The sequence below is a fragment of the Chanodichthys erythropterus genome, chromosome 5 (genome assembly GCF_024489055.1).
Source record: "Chanodichthys erythropterus isolate Z2021 chromosome 5, ASM2448905v1, whole genome shotgun sequence".
Classification (NCBI taxonomy): domain Eukaryota; kingdom Metazoa; phylum Chordata; class Actinopteri; order Cypriniformes; family Xenocyprididae; genus Chanodichthys; species Chanodichthys erythropterus.
In genome coordinates this window covers 10,119,959-10,139,352 of record NC_090225.1, presented here as the reverse complement: position 1 = coordinate 10,139,352, position 19,394 = coordinate 10,119,959, and the positions used below count along the sequence as shown (strand labels likewise).

Genomic DNA, 19,394 nt, shown 5'->3' with positions numbered 1-19,394 from the left:
TGTGATTTTGCGATGTTAAAATGTTCTCCTATCCCAGCTTAAGCACAGTCATTCGTATGCTTTGCAGAAAGTCCTCATTGCTATTTTCCTATGAAAGCACGCAGTGACAAGAGGCTGTCATGCTTCAAAAATGATAAAAAAGAACTATCATCATATATCATAAAAGTAGTCGATATGATATGTATTCATAGTTACTTTAAATTGTAAAAATATTTCAAAATATTCATGTTTTTACAGTATTTTTGATCAAATAAATGCAGCATAAGACACTTCTTTCAAAAAACGTACTGACCCCAAACATCTGAAATGAGTAAATGATCTCACACACACACAAAAAAATATTTTTGGTGAATTATTCCTTTAACGAGTTGATTAGAAAGAACACACAATAGCACTGTGTTGACTGGTAAATGGAAGCTTGTACCAGAGTATGGAAGTCAAAAGCTTTAAGACAGTTGGTTTTTACATCCACTGTTCTGTGATTTAAATTATCCATCCATTTCTTTCTTTGTTCTGTTTCATCTCTCTCTCTCTCTATCTCTCTCTCCTGCACGGTGTCCAGCAGGGTAATCAAGTATGCACTTGACTCTGGGCTACATTTTAATTAGTCATCGGAACCTCCTAATGAAGTTCAGTACTGGCTTGTTAATTAAAGGACAATCAGGGGCATATTTAGCCAAAGACAGAACCATTATAAAACACCTAAATATTTACAAGCAGAGTCCAAGGTTTATAGAGGTCTGACCATAGATAACTTGAACACACATTACACCCACGTCTCAAATTGAATAGTTTTTCCCCAATATACTGTAAAATCATCAGTTCACTTTTAGTTAGCTTCTCCCTCAGATGCCACGTCCACAGATATCGCCCACAGTTTAGATTGTCTGATTTATACTGCATGCAAAATTTACAAGATCTGGCTGAAATTGTTGCACCAACTATGCAACAAAATATGTTTAGAAGGCTGATATACACTTGCTGGCCACTTTATTAGGTACACATGCTCAACTTGTTAATGCAAATATCTATTAAGCCAATCACATGGCAGCAACTCAATGCTTTTAGGCATGTGGACATGGTCAAGATGATCTACTGAAGTTCAAACTGAGATTAAGAATAGGGAAGAAAGGTGCTTTAAGTGACTTTGAACGTGGCATGGTTGTTGGTGGCAGACGGGCTGGTCTGAGTATTTCAGAAACTGCTGATCTCCTGGGATTTTTACAAACAACCATCTCTAGGGTTTACAGAAGATGGTCCGAAAAAGAGAAAATATCCAGTGAGCGGCAATTCTGTGGACATAATGCTTTGTTGATGCCAGAGGTAAGAGGAGAATGGCCAGACTGGTTGAAGCTGATAAAAAGGCAACAGTAACTCAAAAAACCATCCGTTACAACCGAGGAATGCAGAGGAGCATCTCTGAAAGCACAACACCTCAAACCTTGAAGCAGATGAGCTACAGCAGCAGAAGACACACCAGGTTCCACTCCTAGAAGATTGGAAAAACATTGCCTGGTTTGATCAGTCTTGATTTCTGCTGTGACATTCAGATGGTAGGGTCAGAATTTGGCATAAACAAAATGAAAGCCATCCTGCCTGGTATTAACGGTTCAGGATGGTGGTGTAATGTTGTGGGAGATATTTTCTTGGCACAATTTGGGCCGTCTTAGTACCAACTGAGCATCGTTTCAAGGCTACAGCCTAACTGAGTATTGTTGCTGACCATGTCCATCCCTTTATGCTCACAGTGTTCTTTTCCTCTGATGGCTACTTCCAAGCAGGATAACGTGCCATGTCACAAAGCTCAAATCATCTATGCCATGAAGAATTAAGGCAGTTCTGAAGGCAAAAAGGTGCCCAACCCAGTACCTGCAAGGTGTATCTAATAAAGTGAGTATAATTAATGTTTTGTGAGAAAAAAAAAAAAAAAGAGTTCTATTTGAGACATTTAGTATTAACTAAATATCCACGAGCAAAACTGTATATACTGTTCATCATCTTCTTCTTTTAGTTACATCTGTGTGGAATCATTTTACTACTTTTTATTTTTGGAGTGTCTTGAATGTCCAATGTGTAATGTCTATTTACATTTCAACTGTTTAATTATATTTTTGTGTTCTATTATTGCAGTAAAATCTGTTTCAGAAAAAGCATGTGTATCCTACAGATAACAGTCAGATGGTTCTCTTCCTGTCTGTGTAAAAGGTTCTATATTTTCCTGTCTCCCTAAAAGGTACTATATGAAGTGCTGAAAGAGGTTTTATACAGAACCCTTTCTTCTAAGAGTGAAGGTTTCAGAGCCAGACAACACTAATCCAACGGGATGAGTTACACTACTAGTGGCACATAAATCACACACTTCACCTTTAAATGAACTCATTGTAACTGTCTGGGAACCTGGTGAACAAGATGTTGTTTCCTGCTGGACTGATAACCTTGATAACCCTGACTCATGGAAATACATTAAAGCTAGTCCATCATATCTGAGTTTGAGATGTTGGAAACCTCTAGTCGCTTCTGATTTGTCGCTGGGAGTGCCATCTGAGACTGAAAGATTGCATGACTGACATTAACATATGAAATAATTTATTCATTCACCAGAGGAGGAAAAACCCCTTAAGATGGGACTTTTACATACTTCAAGCAATAGAATAATAGGAGCATATAGGAGCTCTATAAAATGTTTCAAGGACACCGAGGTGAGAGCCCACTTTGAATTCAGCTGCAAAACTCCAGCCGATCAAAGGCAGGGACAGAGGGGTTTTCTCCAGATGGAGAGGAGATGGAAACTTGCTCCTCTGGGTACGGGGGGATTTGACTCAGAGAGAAACTATAAGACATTATCACTCATAAAATCAATAGCACTAAATATGTTTACCTGCTGACATTAGAAGTAAACCTATGCTTCAAAACTGGCACTGTTTCTGTATCATGTCATTTTATCTTATCTATACAAATGATGGGATTATAGACTTTTTGGCATCTAACCAGACATCTGTCTAGTTCCTAAAGGGGAACTACGAATCATTAAAAAAAAAACAAAAAAAAAACAAGTTGTCTTCTAAAATTAAGCCATTTATGTCTTACCTTTATGCGGAAGCACTCAAATTTCTTTCAAACTTTAATTTCAATTAAAGCTGCAGTATGTAACTCCTAGCGGTTAAAAACATGTGGAAGAACATTGTTTTGGTTGTGCTTTGGCTCTGCTCCTTTGTGCGGATGAATGTGGTTTGAAGCTCATGTTCACATGAATACAGAATCTCTTATCAAAACAGATTTTACAGCCAGTGATTCCCAAAGGTGAGGCATTTTTGAATGATCCATGGTCATTTTTTTCCTGTTTGATGTTTGTCTTGTCAGCCGGAGTTTTTCTCTGTGTACGGACATGCACGGACGTGACATGCACAGGCTAATGGCATACAAATGAAATTTCCTGCAAAATTTTTTCCAGCTTTAAAATGTAAATTATTATTTAGGTTTATTAAGTATATGTTGGGTTTTTTCACTCTCTCGTTAATAACATACACAAAGCTGTCAAAAACAATTTTCAGGGAAATATTACTTTAAAAAAAAAAATAAGTCTGGACAGTTTGAGGTGAAAAGGACAGTTCAAAGGTTAAAGGTCAGATCAGTGCACTCACTGTAATGACGTCGGTATCGATGGGACTCATCTCAACAACATTTGCTTGATATGGCTCATCTCGCCACAGGGGGGCATTATCATTTATGTCCAGTATAGTGATGTTCACCTGTAGAGAAATATATACATGCTTTTAAACACTTTAAAAATCAATATAATGCATGGCTTTAAGTGACTTTGCTTTTAAAATATGGTGGAAACAGACATAATAGACATCCATTTTAATAAATAATTAAATTATTAAGAATAGACAAAGTAAATGATTCTTCTGTCAAGTAATATAAAGCAGTTTTATTTATAGGTGATGCTGTCTGTCTGAGGTGGATCAAAGTGTCAGCCATTACCGTAGCGATGCCAGTTTTCTGCTGTGGCCCCACCCCACCATCCACAGCTCTTACAATCAGAATATACTCAGACTTCATCTCTCGATCCAGAAGAGCTGTAGTTGTGAGCTCTCCTACACACACACACACACACACACACACACACACACACACGCACACAGTTTGTTTTTGTGAATTGTGGGGACATTCCATAGGCGTAATGGTTTTTATACTGTGAAAACGTATAAATTATAACTTATAAAAATACTTTTATACTGTAAAAACCTTCGCCCTACACCAACCCTACACCTAAACCTCCCCATCACAGGAAACTGCACATTTTTACTTTCTCAAAAAAACTCATTCTGTATGATTTATAAGCCTTTTGAAAAATGGGGACATGGGCTAATGTCCTCATAAGTCACCCTCTCCTTGAAATACCTATGTCATACCCATGTCATTATACAAATTTGTGTCCTGATATGTCACAAAAACACACACACACACACACATTGGTGGGTTTCCATGTTTTATGGAGAGATTCCACAGACAAAGTGATTTTTATACTTAATTTTCTCAGGGGAGCATGCCCCCGTACCCCCCTAAAAAACGACATTTTCTGACCTCGGTAAGTATGAAACCCTGCGTACGCCACAGCTTATATTCTATCTAATGAAATATGAGGTAAACGTGTATTTCTACAAATGTGCGCACTTTTGGACTAAAAGTTTGTATGTGTATGCACTGTGATCAAAAATAAATGTGACCAAACGCGATTGAATGTAAAGGTTTGTGTGTCGTTATTCTATTAATAACTACTGATTGATTTTGCATTTGTATCAGATATTAAAAATTATTAGTGTCATTGTAGTGTTGCAAATATCTAAGCTATCATATACTTCAAATTTAAAGGTTAAATCATATTTTTTTGTAAAAATATTTCTTTAACAGCTGCCAAAAATAGTACATAGCTCCACTGTGGTTTTTAACAAATTAAAAAAAAAATAAAAAAAAATAAAAAAAAAACCCTTTTAAAACATTTTTTTTCACAAATCGCACCCTGGATATTTCCATCTATGTGGGGACATTTTGGGGACACTGAAACTGTTGTGATGATAATGTACATAGTAATGTTGTTTTTATCTGTTTAGAGACAGATAGTATCACAACTCTGTTTGAGTGGCCCAGACATAACATGATGGAATCATTTTAAGACCAAAGCATTTGAAACCTGTTGAAAACATTATCTTTTTCAATTTTGCAGGACATTTTCAAAGCTATTTTGAGTTATTTTTCATAAATAAATGATATGGAAATGTATAATTATTACTATAACTATAATAAATGAGAAAGAGTGACAATACATTTTTATGTACAATTATGTTCAATAACAATCTTAACAGAAAGTGCACAAACAGTCGGCTACATTGACATATGTAATGTTCATGCAAATTCTCTTTAGCAGCATTTTGCCATGTAAAAATGGCAGGGAAAAATCATTAAAATGTGCTTTATAAAATATATAGTTTTTGTTTTGACTTCTTTTGAAGGGATTTGTACCTTTTTAAAGAAAAAAATTAAAAAAGAATTTTAAGTATTTATGAAAATATAAAAAAATAACTAAAAGTTACATTTTATAATAAATATATATAAAAAAAAATAAAATAAAATGTATTTTAAAAACGACACAAGGGGCAAGTAATACTTGTTGGCCAAGCGGGCATGATTATTGACGGTTATTTGATATATTCAAAGGGCTTTAAGGGTTTGATATGCTCACAGCAAAGTTCTTTTTGTTCTTCGCTTAGGGGTAAAAAAAAAAAAAAAAAAAAAAAAAAAAAAAAAAGTCAAAATACGTGAGCGGTACACTGTGTTAGCGAACATCCTGACGCCGCCCACACTGCTGAGAGCAAAGTTTAGATGAATATGTAAATTTGTGCTGTGCACTTTCCTCTCAATAACAAAATAAACACAACAAAAATGACAGCAGTGTGAAAACAGTAGTTCGGTAAGCATCTGTTCATAGTTATGTGGATATGTTTGCACGAGTTCAGCAATTCGGCACTCCAGAAGAAAAAGAAACAAAACCCACAATGACACTGACCAAGCATATAGTAAACTTTAGTAAACTATAGTTTGAAATATAGTATACTATAGGATGAAAACGACAAGTTAGTGTCATGGTTTTTGCCACAAAATATGTTTTATTGTGTCCTGAAAGCACATACTCTCTCGTGCTCTCTCTCTTTCAAACGTACGCACATTATTATTCTACTATCAAGGCGCAAGCCTTCATTACTAGTTCTGAAATTACATTTTGGAATTAGCAACACATGCTTGGGATGAGATGCGTAAGAAATTAGTCCCACACACAAGAGTGTTTTTAGAGACAAAAACCTGACAATTGTCTTGAAAGAAACCATTGAGACAGTGTCTTGAGGTGTGGTAACCATAGTATAAGCAGAATAATTGACTCTGGGCCATTGAATTCTTAGAAAATAATGCACACCCGCTTTACCACCTCGGTGTGCATTATTTTCTAAGAATTCAATGGCTCAGAGTCAATTATTCCTTACTTATACAACAGATTGTTTAAAATCAAGCAGCTTTACAGTATTAAACAGGAAAAAAAAAGTGTTAGGGTCTCTCAATTAGAATTACAACTAAATTTTTACAGTGTGTTTTTGATCGCGGATGTCTGACCTCGATGGACTGAACAGAAGAAATGAACCAGAGATGTACATGTCAAAGAAGGTGGAGCCTCAGAGCCACACCTACTTATTATGTAATCACCACAGACCAATGGTAGTTCGAAGGCTTTTACCAGCCAGAGCAAACTTTTCTGGAAAGCTGTTTCAAACTCCTGAAACAAACACTAAATTAACTTTGTTTTGGCCTGATTGTGTTCGAAATGACATCACAACAGTTCTCTTGAAGTATACTGGGGCCTTTAGGCTCTGTGAGACCCCAAACACAACATAAGGGTTAAAGAGCAGGTGTGAACATTTGTGAAGTTGCCCACCTGAACGCGTGTTGAGTCTGAACTGTGAGCTGCCCTGCAGCGAATAGATGAGCGAGGTCTGTCCAAATTCTCGAGAGGCGTCCAGATCTGTAGCGTTCACAAACAACACCGTTGCTCCTAACAGAGAGAGAGAGAGAGAGAGAGAGAGAGAGAGAGAGAGAAAGCAGAAAGAGTCAAAAGAGAAAAGAGGATGTAAACAAACCATCAGTTAATGATTGTGAGAGACAGACAGGTGTATGAAGAGAAAAACATAACATGAGGTGATAGACAGGCAAAGTCTGAAGGATGGTCTTCAGACAGGAAGTGGTTAATGTGTGCATTGATGGAGACAGGGTTATGGATTTCAGGTTTATCAGAGTTTAGTGAAGTGCATTCAGTACCCGTGACACACACACACACACAACATACGCTAGGCAAATGTAATTTATATATATATATATACACACACACACACACACACACACACACACACACACACACACACACACACACACACACACACACACACACACACACACACACACACACACACACACACACACACACACACAACTGTGTATTTAGTGTGTTTTATGACCAAACAAACTACTATTCCATTCATTAGTTTTTAAAAATATTTCTATGGACAAAACACACTTGGTTTTCTCTTTCACAGAAACACAACTATTGCCCTGTATATATGGTTAAAAAGAAGCAAGAAAAAAAAGACCAATAAGCAAATATTACAATGACAAATAGTGGGAGATTAAAAAAAAAATAATAATAATAAATAAATAAATAAAACAATCAGCAAAAATCCAAAATAAATCTTAAATGGAGTTTGTATATTAAGCAGTTTAGGCTTAATTAATTGCACAAGTTTAACAGGTTTAGTACAAACCCCTAACCAGATTTTCTGGGGAATATTTGAACTCTTTGGTTCGGTGTTTGGGTGGTCAGGGCTGAAACAAAACTACCATAAGCCTGTGTCCTACGTCTGGGAAAACAGCACTTGTTCACACAAAACATTATATTAGCATGGAACAGAACTAGTGCACAGCTGGCTGAACGTTGTAAATCATCACTGACAGGAATCTAGTTATGCTGTTATGTTGTCATGAGGTTTTGAGCACTGTACATATGCTACATGTTGATAAATTCTTCCATTTTTTGATAATATAATTGTAAACGTACCTGCAACAATATTCTCTGGTATGTTGATGATATAAGACGGGAGGCTGAACTCAGGTGGGTTGTCATTCTCGTCCTGCACAGGGAAGGAGGGAGGAAATCATTGTTTTAGGTATCGAAAAAGTCTTCAAATATTAACTCATTAATTTTCCACAGGGAAAAAATGCTCTTGGTTGTAATTAAATGTATTGATGGAGTGCTTTTAGGGTTTAATGGAAACTCACAGGCTGTGGCGATGGGAAATTATTCAATATCAGACACATACACTGTTTTACCACTTCAACGCTCAACATTCAGTAATAACACACACACACACACAAACATGGATGTGTCAAACCCCTGCTGTTTTTCAGATGAAATGTGTCTAATCAGAATCATAATAAAAGAGCAGAGAAATGTCAGAGAGAAATTATCAGTGGATTAACCATCCTAGCCAATGAACCTCAGAGGAAACCAATGAATTCTGAACAATCGCATAAAACGCCAGTGTCTTTTTGTGTGTGAGGAGCTTAAATCTGAAATGATGGTTCTTTAATCTTCATTTTCACCAGATTCTAGGATAAAGGTAAAGGATTATTCTGGGTTACAAGTTAAGCTTTATCGCAACACCTGTGGTGTAATGTTAATTTTAACTTATCCCTCCTTTTTTTTATTAAAAAATCAGGAATACTGTGAGTCACTTTGAGTGAAAGTGATTGAGGCCAATCTGTAAACACTAAACTATTTGCGGTTTCAATAGGATAGCCATGAGATGTAAACAATATGCGAGTTAACATAATTTTAGCGTAATATTTATTATTAAAATATTATTATTTAAGTTTGTTGCCATTACAACATAACATAAACCTTAAAACCACTGTATAACTGACAAAACAACTTCACAGCTCAAATAATATACAATATACAAGTAAGCAATACGGTAGGAGAGGCTGCGCTGTATCGTGAGTAAGTCACGGTTGAAGGGCGTTGTTATAAAACGTTTATAAAACGGTTACCACACAATACAAATATTAAAGCCAAAAATATGTATCAATGCAACTTTCATGAAGTAAACTTTCACTAAAAGCCTTTCTTCCACCGGAAAAAAAATAGTCCCTGACCGTGAACAGCAACAGAAGTCACATTATTACGCCATTAGATGGCAGCAAAGACTGTCTTTGTGAATTTTTCAGTCAGTAGCAAAGACTTTTACACCGAAAAGACTGAATTGTTGTGAACACGGAACAAGACGCAACTGACAAATGCTTTGAATAGCGCTGTCAGTCACGGGAAAACCCCTTAACTGTTAAAAGGACAAGATAATACATCAGACATTTAAACAGATTTTTTATTATGAATATAGGACTGACCTGAAGGAAAATGCTAAATCTGAATGCAGGTAATAAACTCGCTCACTCAGTCTCTTTCTCACAATACTCTTCTACATAATACAGTAAGTTTCAATGAACAATATCAATTGAGAACGAAGCGGTCATAGCCGTGTTTTATCGTGAATAAAAACACAGCCAATCACAGCCAATTGACTAATCAGAATTAAGGACAGGAACTAACCGTTTTATAAGCTCAAATAATTAAACAGAAGAATTAATGTAAGTGCTTTCATAAAATTAAAAGTGTCACATTTTAACAGTCTTTAGTGTCATTTTTTGATCAATTTAATGCATTCTTGCTATGTAAAAGTATTAAACTCTTACTGACCCCAACTTTATGAACAGTAATGTAACAGACAATTATTCCTCATATCATCCCATATAATTGCCCTATTTCATGGTGTAGGTATATTAGACATTCCCTCCAAAATGTTCTGCTCACTGGGAAGGTGGGTGTAGTACTCACAAACAGTTCTATGGTGACTGGAACAGTGCTGTTGAGGGAAGGATTGCCTCCGTCTCTGGCCATCAGAGTCAGAAAGATTAATCCAGCAGGAACCTGCTCATAATCCAGAGGACGATTCACAATGATGACTAAACAAACAAACAAACAAACAAACAAACAGGGGTTATGACATTCAAATAAAATAAATATAAAAACAGAAAAACAAATACATCAGCACATACATACTAGACAGGCATCTATAATCCGTTTATGAAACACCAGAGGTCACAAAGGCTTCTCTAAAGGCATTTTCACGCTTTAAGGTGTTAAACCCAAATCCGATTCCCCGCTAACGCACAGAGAGATGGCGAGAGCCTAATGTAACCCGTCAACAGCCTGAACAAGCAGTGAAATCTTATTATTAGGTGACTTTGATTTGAACACAGACCTGCATAGCCCTCCACCACACTGATGCTGAAATATGATCTGAACTGAGAGGCATAGATGATGGAGTAGGTCAGGATGTTATTGGGAGGAGAGTCCTCGTCCGTTGCCTGAGAACAACATAAAAAGAGATGCAGAAATTCAATATATCCTCACTACCATGACTATTTCCAAACAAGTTTCCCAAACACCCCTAAACTTGCCGTTGGTTGGGTCAGAATCTGACATGTGTCACTCAAGCAAACAGATTAATGTATTTATAGTGCCAAAGCGGTTTTTTTTATTGTTAACTAAAACTAAAAATTATTTAAAAAAAAAAAAAAAAAATCATTAATTCAAATAAAAATATTTGATAAGAAATGTTGATGAAAATTAGAAATGTTGCTTTACCAACTAACTGAAATAAAAATTAATTAAAGCTAAACAGAAATAGAAATATTTCTATTTACTTTAATGAGTAAATAGAAATATAGAAAAGCACATAATCATGACAACTTAAACTACAATTAAAATGAAAACTGAAAACATCAAAAAAATTATTTATAGTATTATATAAATTATTCTTTATAATTATTTATAAATTATAGTGAAATATTCTGAATGATATCAATCCACAGTCTGACTTGTGAGGCAGCCTGGAATAATTTACACCATGTTTGTTTATTGAGCCAGAGGAGAACTGGCCCCCCAACTGAGCCTGGTTTTTTCTCCATTTATGTCAACAGATGGAGTTTGGGTTCCTGGCCACAGTTGCATTTAGCTTGCTTAGTTGGGAACACTTAATATTCAGTAATATTATTGCTTTGACTGCACTGACACTAAGGGATGAGAATAAAAACTTGAACTGTATTGAGCTGGATGAAACCACTTTGAGCTGCTTTAGAGCTGAATCAATTTTTGCAACATCAACACTGAATTGAATCAACATTGAACAGACTCAAAGTGAATAACAACCAGTGTTGAGGAAAGTTACTTTTAAAAGTAATGCATTACAATATTGCGTTACTCCCTAAAAAAAAGTAACTAATTGGATTACTTAGTTCCATTTTTATTGAATGTAACGCATTACGTTACTTTTGCTTTACTTTTTTTTCATTTGGGCTGGGCTGTTTGTTTGTTTGTTAATTTTTTGGCAAATGTAAAGGCCCTTTCACACCAAAAGAGAAATTAATAAGGCTAAAGGAAATGCAAATTCACATCTGTACAGTGGAGGGCGCTGCTCAAACAAACAAACATCTCAGCTGTGCTGCAATTCTGGATCACAGAAAAATAGGACGCAGGAAAAAAAAAAATATATATTTCTATTATTTAACATTAATTATTGCAGGATGGCGAAATTTTCTGAGTTTGCATTTCACTGTTTTTATTCATTTTAAGGAATACTGAATGTGTTTTTGTGCAAGTAAGGTGAGTAAATGCATGCTCACCACAGAAATGTTTGAGAAGTGCCATAAACTGAATCATACCTGTTGCACAATTGTCTGTGACTTCTCTTATAAAAGCATTTTTTTGGTGTAAACTCGAAAAATAGATCAATCCAAAACAAATGTTAATGAGCACTCATTGAAGATTAGCCGATGATTAGCTCAAATTTGGGAAGAACTTTTTTTGGAGGATTGGAAAGAAGTTAAACGCGACATATGCGTTAAGTTTAGTAAATCAATGCCCAGGTGAATGGCTGCTTTAATCAAAAACAAGGGAGAACAAACAAAATATTAATAAATGATTACATTGTAGTCAATGTATGCTTTATTTCATGCAAGCTTTTTTGTTTTCCTATGCTTTTCTTGCATAACACAATAAAACCCATATTTAATTATATGCTGGAGTTAATGCCAAACAATTTTGTCATTTTAAACCTTAACCAAGTTTAGTGTATTCTTCTTCCCATTATAATATACTCCTCATATTTTGATTGTTTATTAGAGCCTGAAGTGTCATTAAAAGCAAACATTGTGTAAATATCCCCTCCTGACATCACTTTTGGTCACTACTGTTTTGATGTTAGAACATTATAAAAACTGGCAGACTTGCATAAACACACCACCACCTGCTGGCCAGATAAGTGCAGCACCTGCCATTAAACTGTCAATCACAGTACAGATTAGAGCAGACAGCTGAAATTAGTGCTGCAGTGTCCACACGTGGAGAGAATTAAACACTAACAGAGACATACTTAACACTAACAGACTGACTGACCCACAATTACACATCAGAACAGGGCTCACATCAGAATGGTTCATGTTTTTCTCTGAAAAAACGTTCTAATTCAGCTGACATTTTCAATCATTCCCATCGACTGAGGGACACAGTATTCACTTTTCATCATCCAATCAGTACCTGAAGGATAAAATCAAACCCTGCCCTACATTTTCTATTATTAAATGTTTTGTTTTACTCAGTAAAAAATTAAACAATGAAATTTTTGTTTCAAATTAAACATTTTAAACAAAAATTAAAATGTGTTGTGAACAGCGTTTCCTCTTTCTAGTTTCTCTTCTGCCTGTCTATCAATGCTCCACATCTCTTTATGTTTCTCACCCGGGCTCGGACGACCTGCTGTGGAGCCTGTTCGTTCTCCATGAGCGAACCTGTATACGCCTCCTTCTGGAAGATTGGTGCATTGTCGTTTACATCCATCACGTTAATGCGGAGACGTCCCGTAGTCTCCTCCCCTCCTCCATCACGAGCCAATATCGTTAGAGTAAAGCGCCTCATGAGCTCATAATCGAGCCGGTCTCGCAGAGTCACCCAACCCGTCTCAGCATCCATTGAGAACCTGGGGTTAATACACACCATTAATTAATTAATAGTTGCAAGAAACGTTTAGAAAAATTAGGTAATGAGAACTTTGATAGTGTTGGATCATGTAAAGCCTATGTTTAGAATAGCATACTACCATTTTACTTATATTCTAGCAGTACGCATTAAGTATACTTTGCACGGTTTAAGTGTTATTTTAGTATTATTTACAGTACACCACACCTTTAAATTATTTACTAATATTTTTAATTATTATTATTATTTTTTAAAAATTTCATTTTAACTTTAACTTAGTACTTTTGTTATGTACATTTTTTTGTAAATATTTCAATTTAGCTTTGATTTACTTTTTTTTTATCAGTTTTACAATCTAAAAAATGTTTGGTTAAAAAAAACCCAAGTTGGGTTGAAAATGGACAAACCCAGCAATTGGGTTGTTTTAACCCAGTGGTTGGGTTAAATGTTTGCCCAACCTGCTGGGTAGTTTTATTTAACCCAACTACTGATATAAAATTACTATATGGCTGGCTTAAAATGAATCCAAAATAGGTGAGAAATTAAAAATCAGACACATAATTACTAGAGGCAACAATAATAATGAAAAGGTGTACATTTATTAATAAGCAATTTAATCAATGTTTATTGTTTATTATTCATTATCTTATTAATAAATGCTCATTTATTAAACATATTAATAAATGTTAATTTCCAGCATATTTTGGGTTCATTTTAAGCAAGCAATACAGTCATTTTTATACAACAATTCAGTTAAATAAAACTACCCAGCACGTTGGGCAAACATTTAACCCAACCACTGGGTTGAAACAACCCAATTGCTGGGTTTATCCATTTTCAACCCAACTTGGGTTGTTTTTAACCCAGCATTTTTTTAGAGTGTAGTTTTAGTCATTTAGGACCTCAACTTGAAGGCAACATCTATATATATTTTTTTTTTGTTTGTTTTATTTTGTTTTGTTTTTTAATCTAATATTTACACTGTTTTATTTTATTTCAGCTTTATTTCAATTGAAAATTATTAAATTATTAATTTAATGAATTTAATGAATCATTATTAAAAATAGTTTTAATAGTTTTAGTTCACAATAAAGACACTGCAAAGTATACAAATATGCCGTAAACCAATAACTAATCTTATTATATCTGCAGTATAATGTGCAAAAATATGCAGTATATTGTATACTATCCCACAATGCAGTATGCTTGATTTCACCTTCTATTTCCATAAACAAATTATTCAATGTAATTGTAAATAAATGCATTTTAAAATGTGTTTCTCGATAAAAAAATAAAATAAAATAAAAACCTGGATGGGACTCCCACAAGACATTTACACAATTGATTAATCAATCAATCTATCTGCCGACTGACCGACCAACCAATTAACCAACCAACCAACCAACCAACCAACCAACCAACCAACCAACCAACCAACCAACCAACCAACCAACCAACCAACCAAATTATAAAAAGAATATTAATAATATATAAAAAATGCAAAATAATTTATTACTGAAATTAGCTAATAACTGTATGTTGCTTGTTGAATTAAATGTATAATATAGTGCTGTTATGTGACAATGTAGAATAAGCCTACTTTGGTTTGAAATGTGTATTGCTGCAAAAAAAAAAAAAGAAATACTAAAAAAAAATCATATGACAGTATATACTGTTTAGTATGCAGTAAACAGCATGCTAGTATTCCATTCCAAACACAGCCATGGAAGAAATCAGTCTATAGGAAAAGGAGAGCAAATCTACAGAGATGTGGATTAAATTAATCAGAGGAAATTAATGAATTAAACAGGATGCTGCATCAGTGTGAAAGGTCACAGTATGTTAATGAATGATAATCTCACTGGTCTGGCTCATCGCTGAAGTAATACCGAACCACTCCAAACGTGCCAATGTCATTATCCGTGGCCTGCAGAGAGACACACAAACAGAGAGCAATGAACATCAATAAGATACATACTCTTGGTTGTTTTGTATGTGAATGTGTGTGTATGTGTTGAGGGTGTTTTAATATTGAGATGATGGTGTCAGCATCCCCTGTCCTACACTACAAAGTACTCTGTTCTGCACGATTAACGCTGACACACACACACATACTCTTCAGGAAGCACCATAAGGGTAAGAACTCTCCTCACACCAGATGGGCTGGCATGAACCGGCCGCCCTGTCCTCTACCCTAAAACAACACAAGCTTTTACTTCACCTTCCACTCTTAAATTGTCAGAACCACCTTTATAAAAGAGCAAAGCTTTAAAGTAAAAGGAAGATGAATGACAACACATACAGTAAGTGGTCTCACTGACGTGTTGACCCACACCTCTACACTCACTTTATTTATTTTTATTTTGCTGCTCTTTAAAAACCTAGTGAACTGCCTTACTGTCTACTCAATTTGGAGCGCTCTACATAGACAGCAACTATACATGCTATACAATTAGTGCTCCTCACATGAAGTGCATTGACAGTAGACTGGACTCAATTAATTATCATAAGGTTTACCATGGTTCTAAACTCTAATGAGCATAAAAATACATAACATACAAATACTGGGTAAAATAGTCAATTTAAATATATATTTTTTAGTATGGAAAGAAACAGTTTAATTATACTAACATTCAAAAATTTGTAGTTAGTTCGTTTGGTAACACTTTATTTTACAGTGCTGTAGTTACATGTTACTACATGTACTTCCTGTAGTAATAACAGTAAATGATGCATAATTACAAGTAACTAACCCTAAACCAAACCCTAACCGTAACTCTATAGTAAGTACATACAGTACAGTTAATTAACAGTACTCAGTACTTATTTGAGTAATTACAATGTAACTACAGCACTGTAAAATAAAGTGTAAACATTGGTTCACCCAAAAATGAAAATTCTGTTATAAATTACTCACCCTCATGTTGTTCCACACCCGTAATACCTTTGTTCATCTTCGGAACACAAAATAAGCTATTTTTGATCAAATCCGATGGCTCAGTGAGGCCTGCATTGACAGCAAGTTAACTGACACTATCAAATTCACAGAAAGCTACTAAAGACATATTTAAAACAGTTCATGTGACTACAGTGGTTCAACCTTAATGTTATGAAGCGACAAGAATACTTTTTGTGCGCCAAAAAAACAAAATAACGACTTTATTCAACAATATCTAGTGATGGGCGAGTTCAAAACACTGCTTCAGGAAGCTTTGAATCTTTACGAATCTTTTGTTTCAAATCAGTGGTTCGGAGCACCAAAGTCACGAGGTTTCAGTAAACGAAGCTTCGTTATGTCATAAGTATTTCGAAATTTCAACGGTTCATGTGACTTCATGTGACCTCAGATTCATAAAGCTTCGAAGCTTCATTATTGAATAAAGTTATTTTATTTTTTGGCGCACACAAATTATTCTCGTCGCTTCATAACATTCAGGTTGAACCACTGTAGTCATATGAACTGTTTTAATTATAACTTTAGTACGTTTCTGGGTGTTTGAATGTGTACATTAACTTGCTGACAATGCAGACCTCACTGAATCATCAGATTTTATCAAAAATATCTTCATTTGTCTTGCGAAGATGAACAAAGGTCTTACGGGTGTGGAAATGCATGAGGGTGAGTAATAAATGACAGAATTTTCATTTTTGGGTGAACTAACCCTTTAATGTTTTTGAAAGAGGTCTGTTATGTTAACCAAGGATGCATTTATTTGACCAAAGTAAAATTATTACAATTTAAAATAATAATAATTTTCTATTTGAATATATTTTAAATGCAATTTATTCCTGTGATGCAAAGCTGAATTTTTAGCATCATTACTCATTAATTCAGTGTCAAATGATCCTTCAGAAATCATTCTGATATGCTGATTTGGTGCCCAGAAAACATATCTTGTTATTACCACTGTTGAAAGCAGTTGTGCTGCTTAAAAAAAATAGCAGAAACCAAGACTTCCAGATGTTAAATGTCTTTACTGTCACTTTTGATCAATTTAATGTGGCTTTGCTGTACTTAATAAACAAAATTACAAACAATAAACATACTAACAAAATTACAAACCTTTGAACTGAAGTGCATAATCAAAGCATGTTACATTTTTCTCCTGAAAATGGGACAAAGTGTTTCCAAAAAACACAGTGACAGATGCTGAATTTGGCATCTAGTCAACATCACAAAAACTCAGAATGACAATACATTTGATAATAAATACAGTACAGGCATATTTCCCCATGAAGTAGATAGTGTACAGACTGCATAAAATGTGTGTGTGCATGTAGAAATAAAGTTTGTCAGTGCTGAAGGGAAACCTGGCTTGTATCTTTATGCAAATTAATACAAAGGAGTAAAAAAAAAAAAGTTACCACAAAAACTACAGCACAGCTGCGTATGTGTGTGAAGGAAAAATAGAATATGACAAGTGACACTTTTCAAGCACACACACACACACACACACACACACACACACACACACACACACACACAAACCACAAACGCCAAGTATAACATCTGTTAGATCCTGATATAAAGAGAACTTGTTTCTTTTTCGGAAATGATAATCCATCAAAGCAGATGTGCAGGTGTCTGTTAGCAGCACATTTTGTTATTGGGGCTTGATTTGGTGGGCTGAATCGGATCTGTAGAGTTTTCCGAAGCTATTTGCTGTAATTATTCACATACGCAGTTGCATTCTCAATAGCCTCATGTAGCCAGACCTTGCCAATAGTAAACGTCTGGTCTAATTTGCAGCTTAATCCTGCCAAGAACCGGCCACTTGGATGGGAAGAGACCATCTGATGACATTTAAAGTGACCAACCATAGTTTGTTTCCTTATGTGACATTTAAGGGCAGAAATCAATGAGGCCATTATAACTGAGACAGGTTATATAGACATCATTAGACAAAATGTGGAAAATAAGTATAATATCCAGCCATCCAAATATAAAAATATTACAGATTATGTCATGGATATGACAAAAACAATGCAGAACATAAAAGTGTTTATGAGGATATCTTGTTTATTTGCTAGTAAAGGCCCTGATATACTCATGGCAAAGTTTAGATGAATATGTAAATATGTGCCGCATGCTTTCCTGTCAATAACAAAATGAACAAAAATGACAGTGGTGAGAAAACAGTAGTTTAGAAAGCATCTGTTCATAGTGATGTGGATGTTTGCACAAGCTCAGCAATTCTGCAGTCACGTCACATCTATTTATATATCCCTTTATACAATAGATTGCTTAAAAACAAGCAGATTTACAGATTAAACACACACACACACACAAAACAGTGTCAGTGTCTCTTTCATTTTCTACTATAAAACAGCTCTCCAGTTTGATCATGTTTTTACTCGCGTTTGACCTCGACGGACTCAACAGAAGAAATGAACCAGAGAAGATTTCAACGTCAAAGAAGGCGGAGCCCCAGAGCCACACCTACCTATTATGTAATCACCATGGACCAATGGTAGTTCGAAGGTGTTTACCAGCCAGAGTGAAATTTCTGCAAAGTTCGCTTTGGCAAGCTGTCTCGAACTCCTGACATGAACACAAAACGAACTTGTTTTGGACTGACTTTTGGACAGTTCGTTCTTCAAGTTATAGTTGAGTGAACTTTTAGAATCGGGGTCTTAAATGTCTCAAACAGAAATGTTTAATGTGATAATAACATATATGAGCCTCGCAAACAGCAGCAACTGGTTCTTCCTATAAAGCGCTCCTTGTAGCGGCCTGGTACTTTGAAAAACTTTTTCCCCCCACCTGACACTTGATTTTACCTTCCAATTCCAGTGTCATAAATAAATGAACATGTATTTTAAAATCTGTTTATTAGTGGCAAAAAATATTTGAACTGACTCCAAAAAGACACTGTGACGAGCAGGGCGGGCGAGAGCCGTGAGGGAACGGCGCGAGGCCGGTGAGCGTCACCTGTGAGGCGTGCCGGCCTCGAGTCTCTCACGGAGGAGCTCCGGAGGCATAAAAGGAGGAGCAACTACAGTGAAGGATGAGAGAGGACCAGGCCTGGACTTTATTTTATGTTTTATTATGTTTGTGTGGCCGGCAGACGTCCGCGAGGGTCTGCCGGCATTACTTTCGTTTTGTTCTTTGTTTATTTTGAATTAAAGTTTTGTTGAACGTTCGCCGGTTCCCGCCTCCTTCTTCCCACAACTACTAACCGTGTTACAGGCACATATATAT

The 19,394-nt window shown here is 35.5% G+C and overlaps 1 protein-coding gene across 1 annotated transcript in view; it reads right to left on the bottom strand.

Moving 5' to 3' along the window:
* The window catches only part of cdh23 (cadherin-related 23), a 256,259-nt gene that overhangs the window by 64,068 nt on the left and 172,797 nt on the right, over nucleotides 1-19,394 (bottom strand). The window contains exons 13-20 of the mRNA XM_067386032.1: nucleotides 15,055-15,119; nucleotides 12,956-13,193; nucleotides 10,419-10,524; nucleotides 9,992-10,119; nucleotides 8,159-8,231; nucleotides 6,986-7,102; nucleotides 3,985-4,097; nucleotides 3,642-3,749 (exon numbers count right to left, since the gene is read on the bottom strand). Of these exons, the coding sequence (XP_067242133.1) occupies nucleotides 3,642-3,749; nucleotides 3,985-4,097; nucleotides 6,986-7,102; nucleotides 8,159-8,231; nucleotides 9,992-10,119; nucleotides 10,419-10,524; nucleotides 12,956-13,193; nucleotides 15,055-15,119 (948 nt within the window). The remainder of the gene's footprint in view (nucleotides 1-3,641; nucleotides 3,750-3,984; nucleotides 4,098-6,985; nucleotides 7,103-8,158; nucleotides 8,232-9,991; nucleotides 10,120-10,418; nucleotides 10,525-12,955; nucleotides 13,194-15,054; nucleotides 15,120-19,394) is intronic.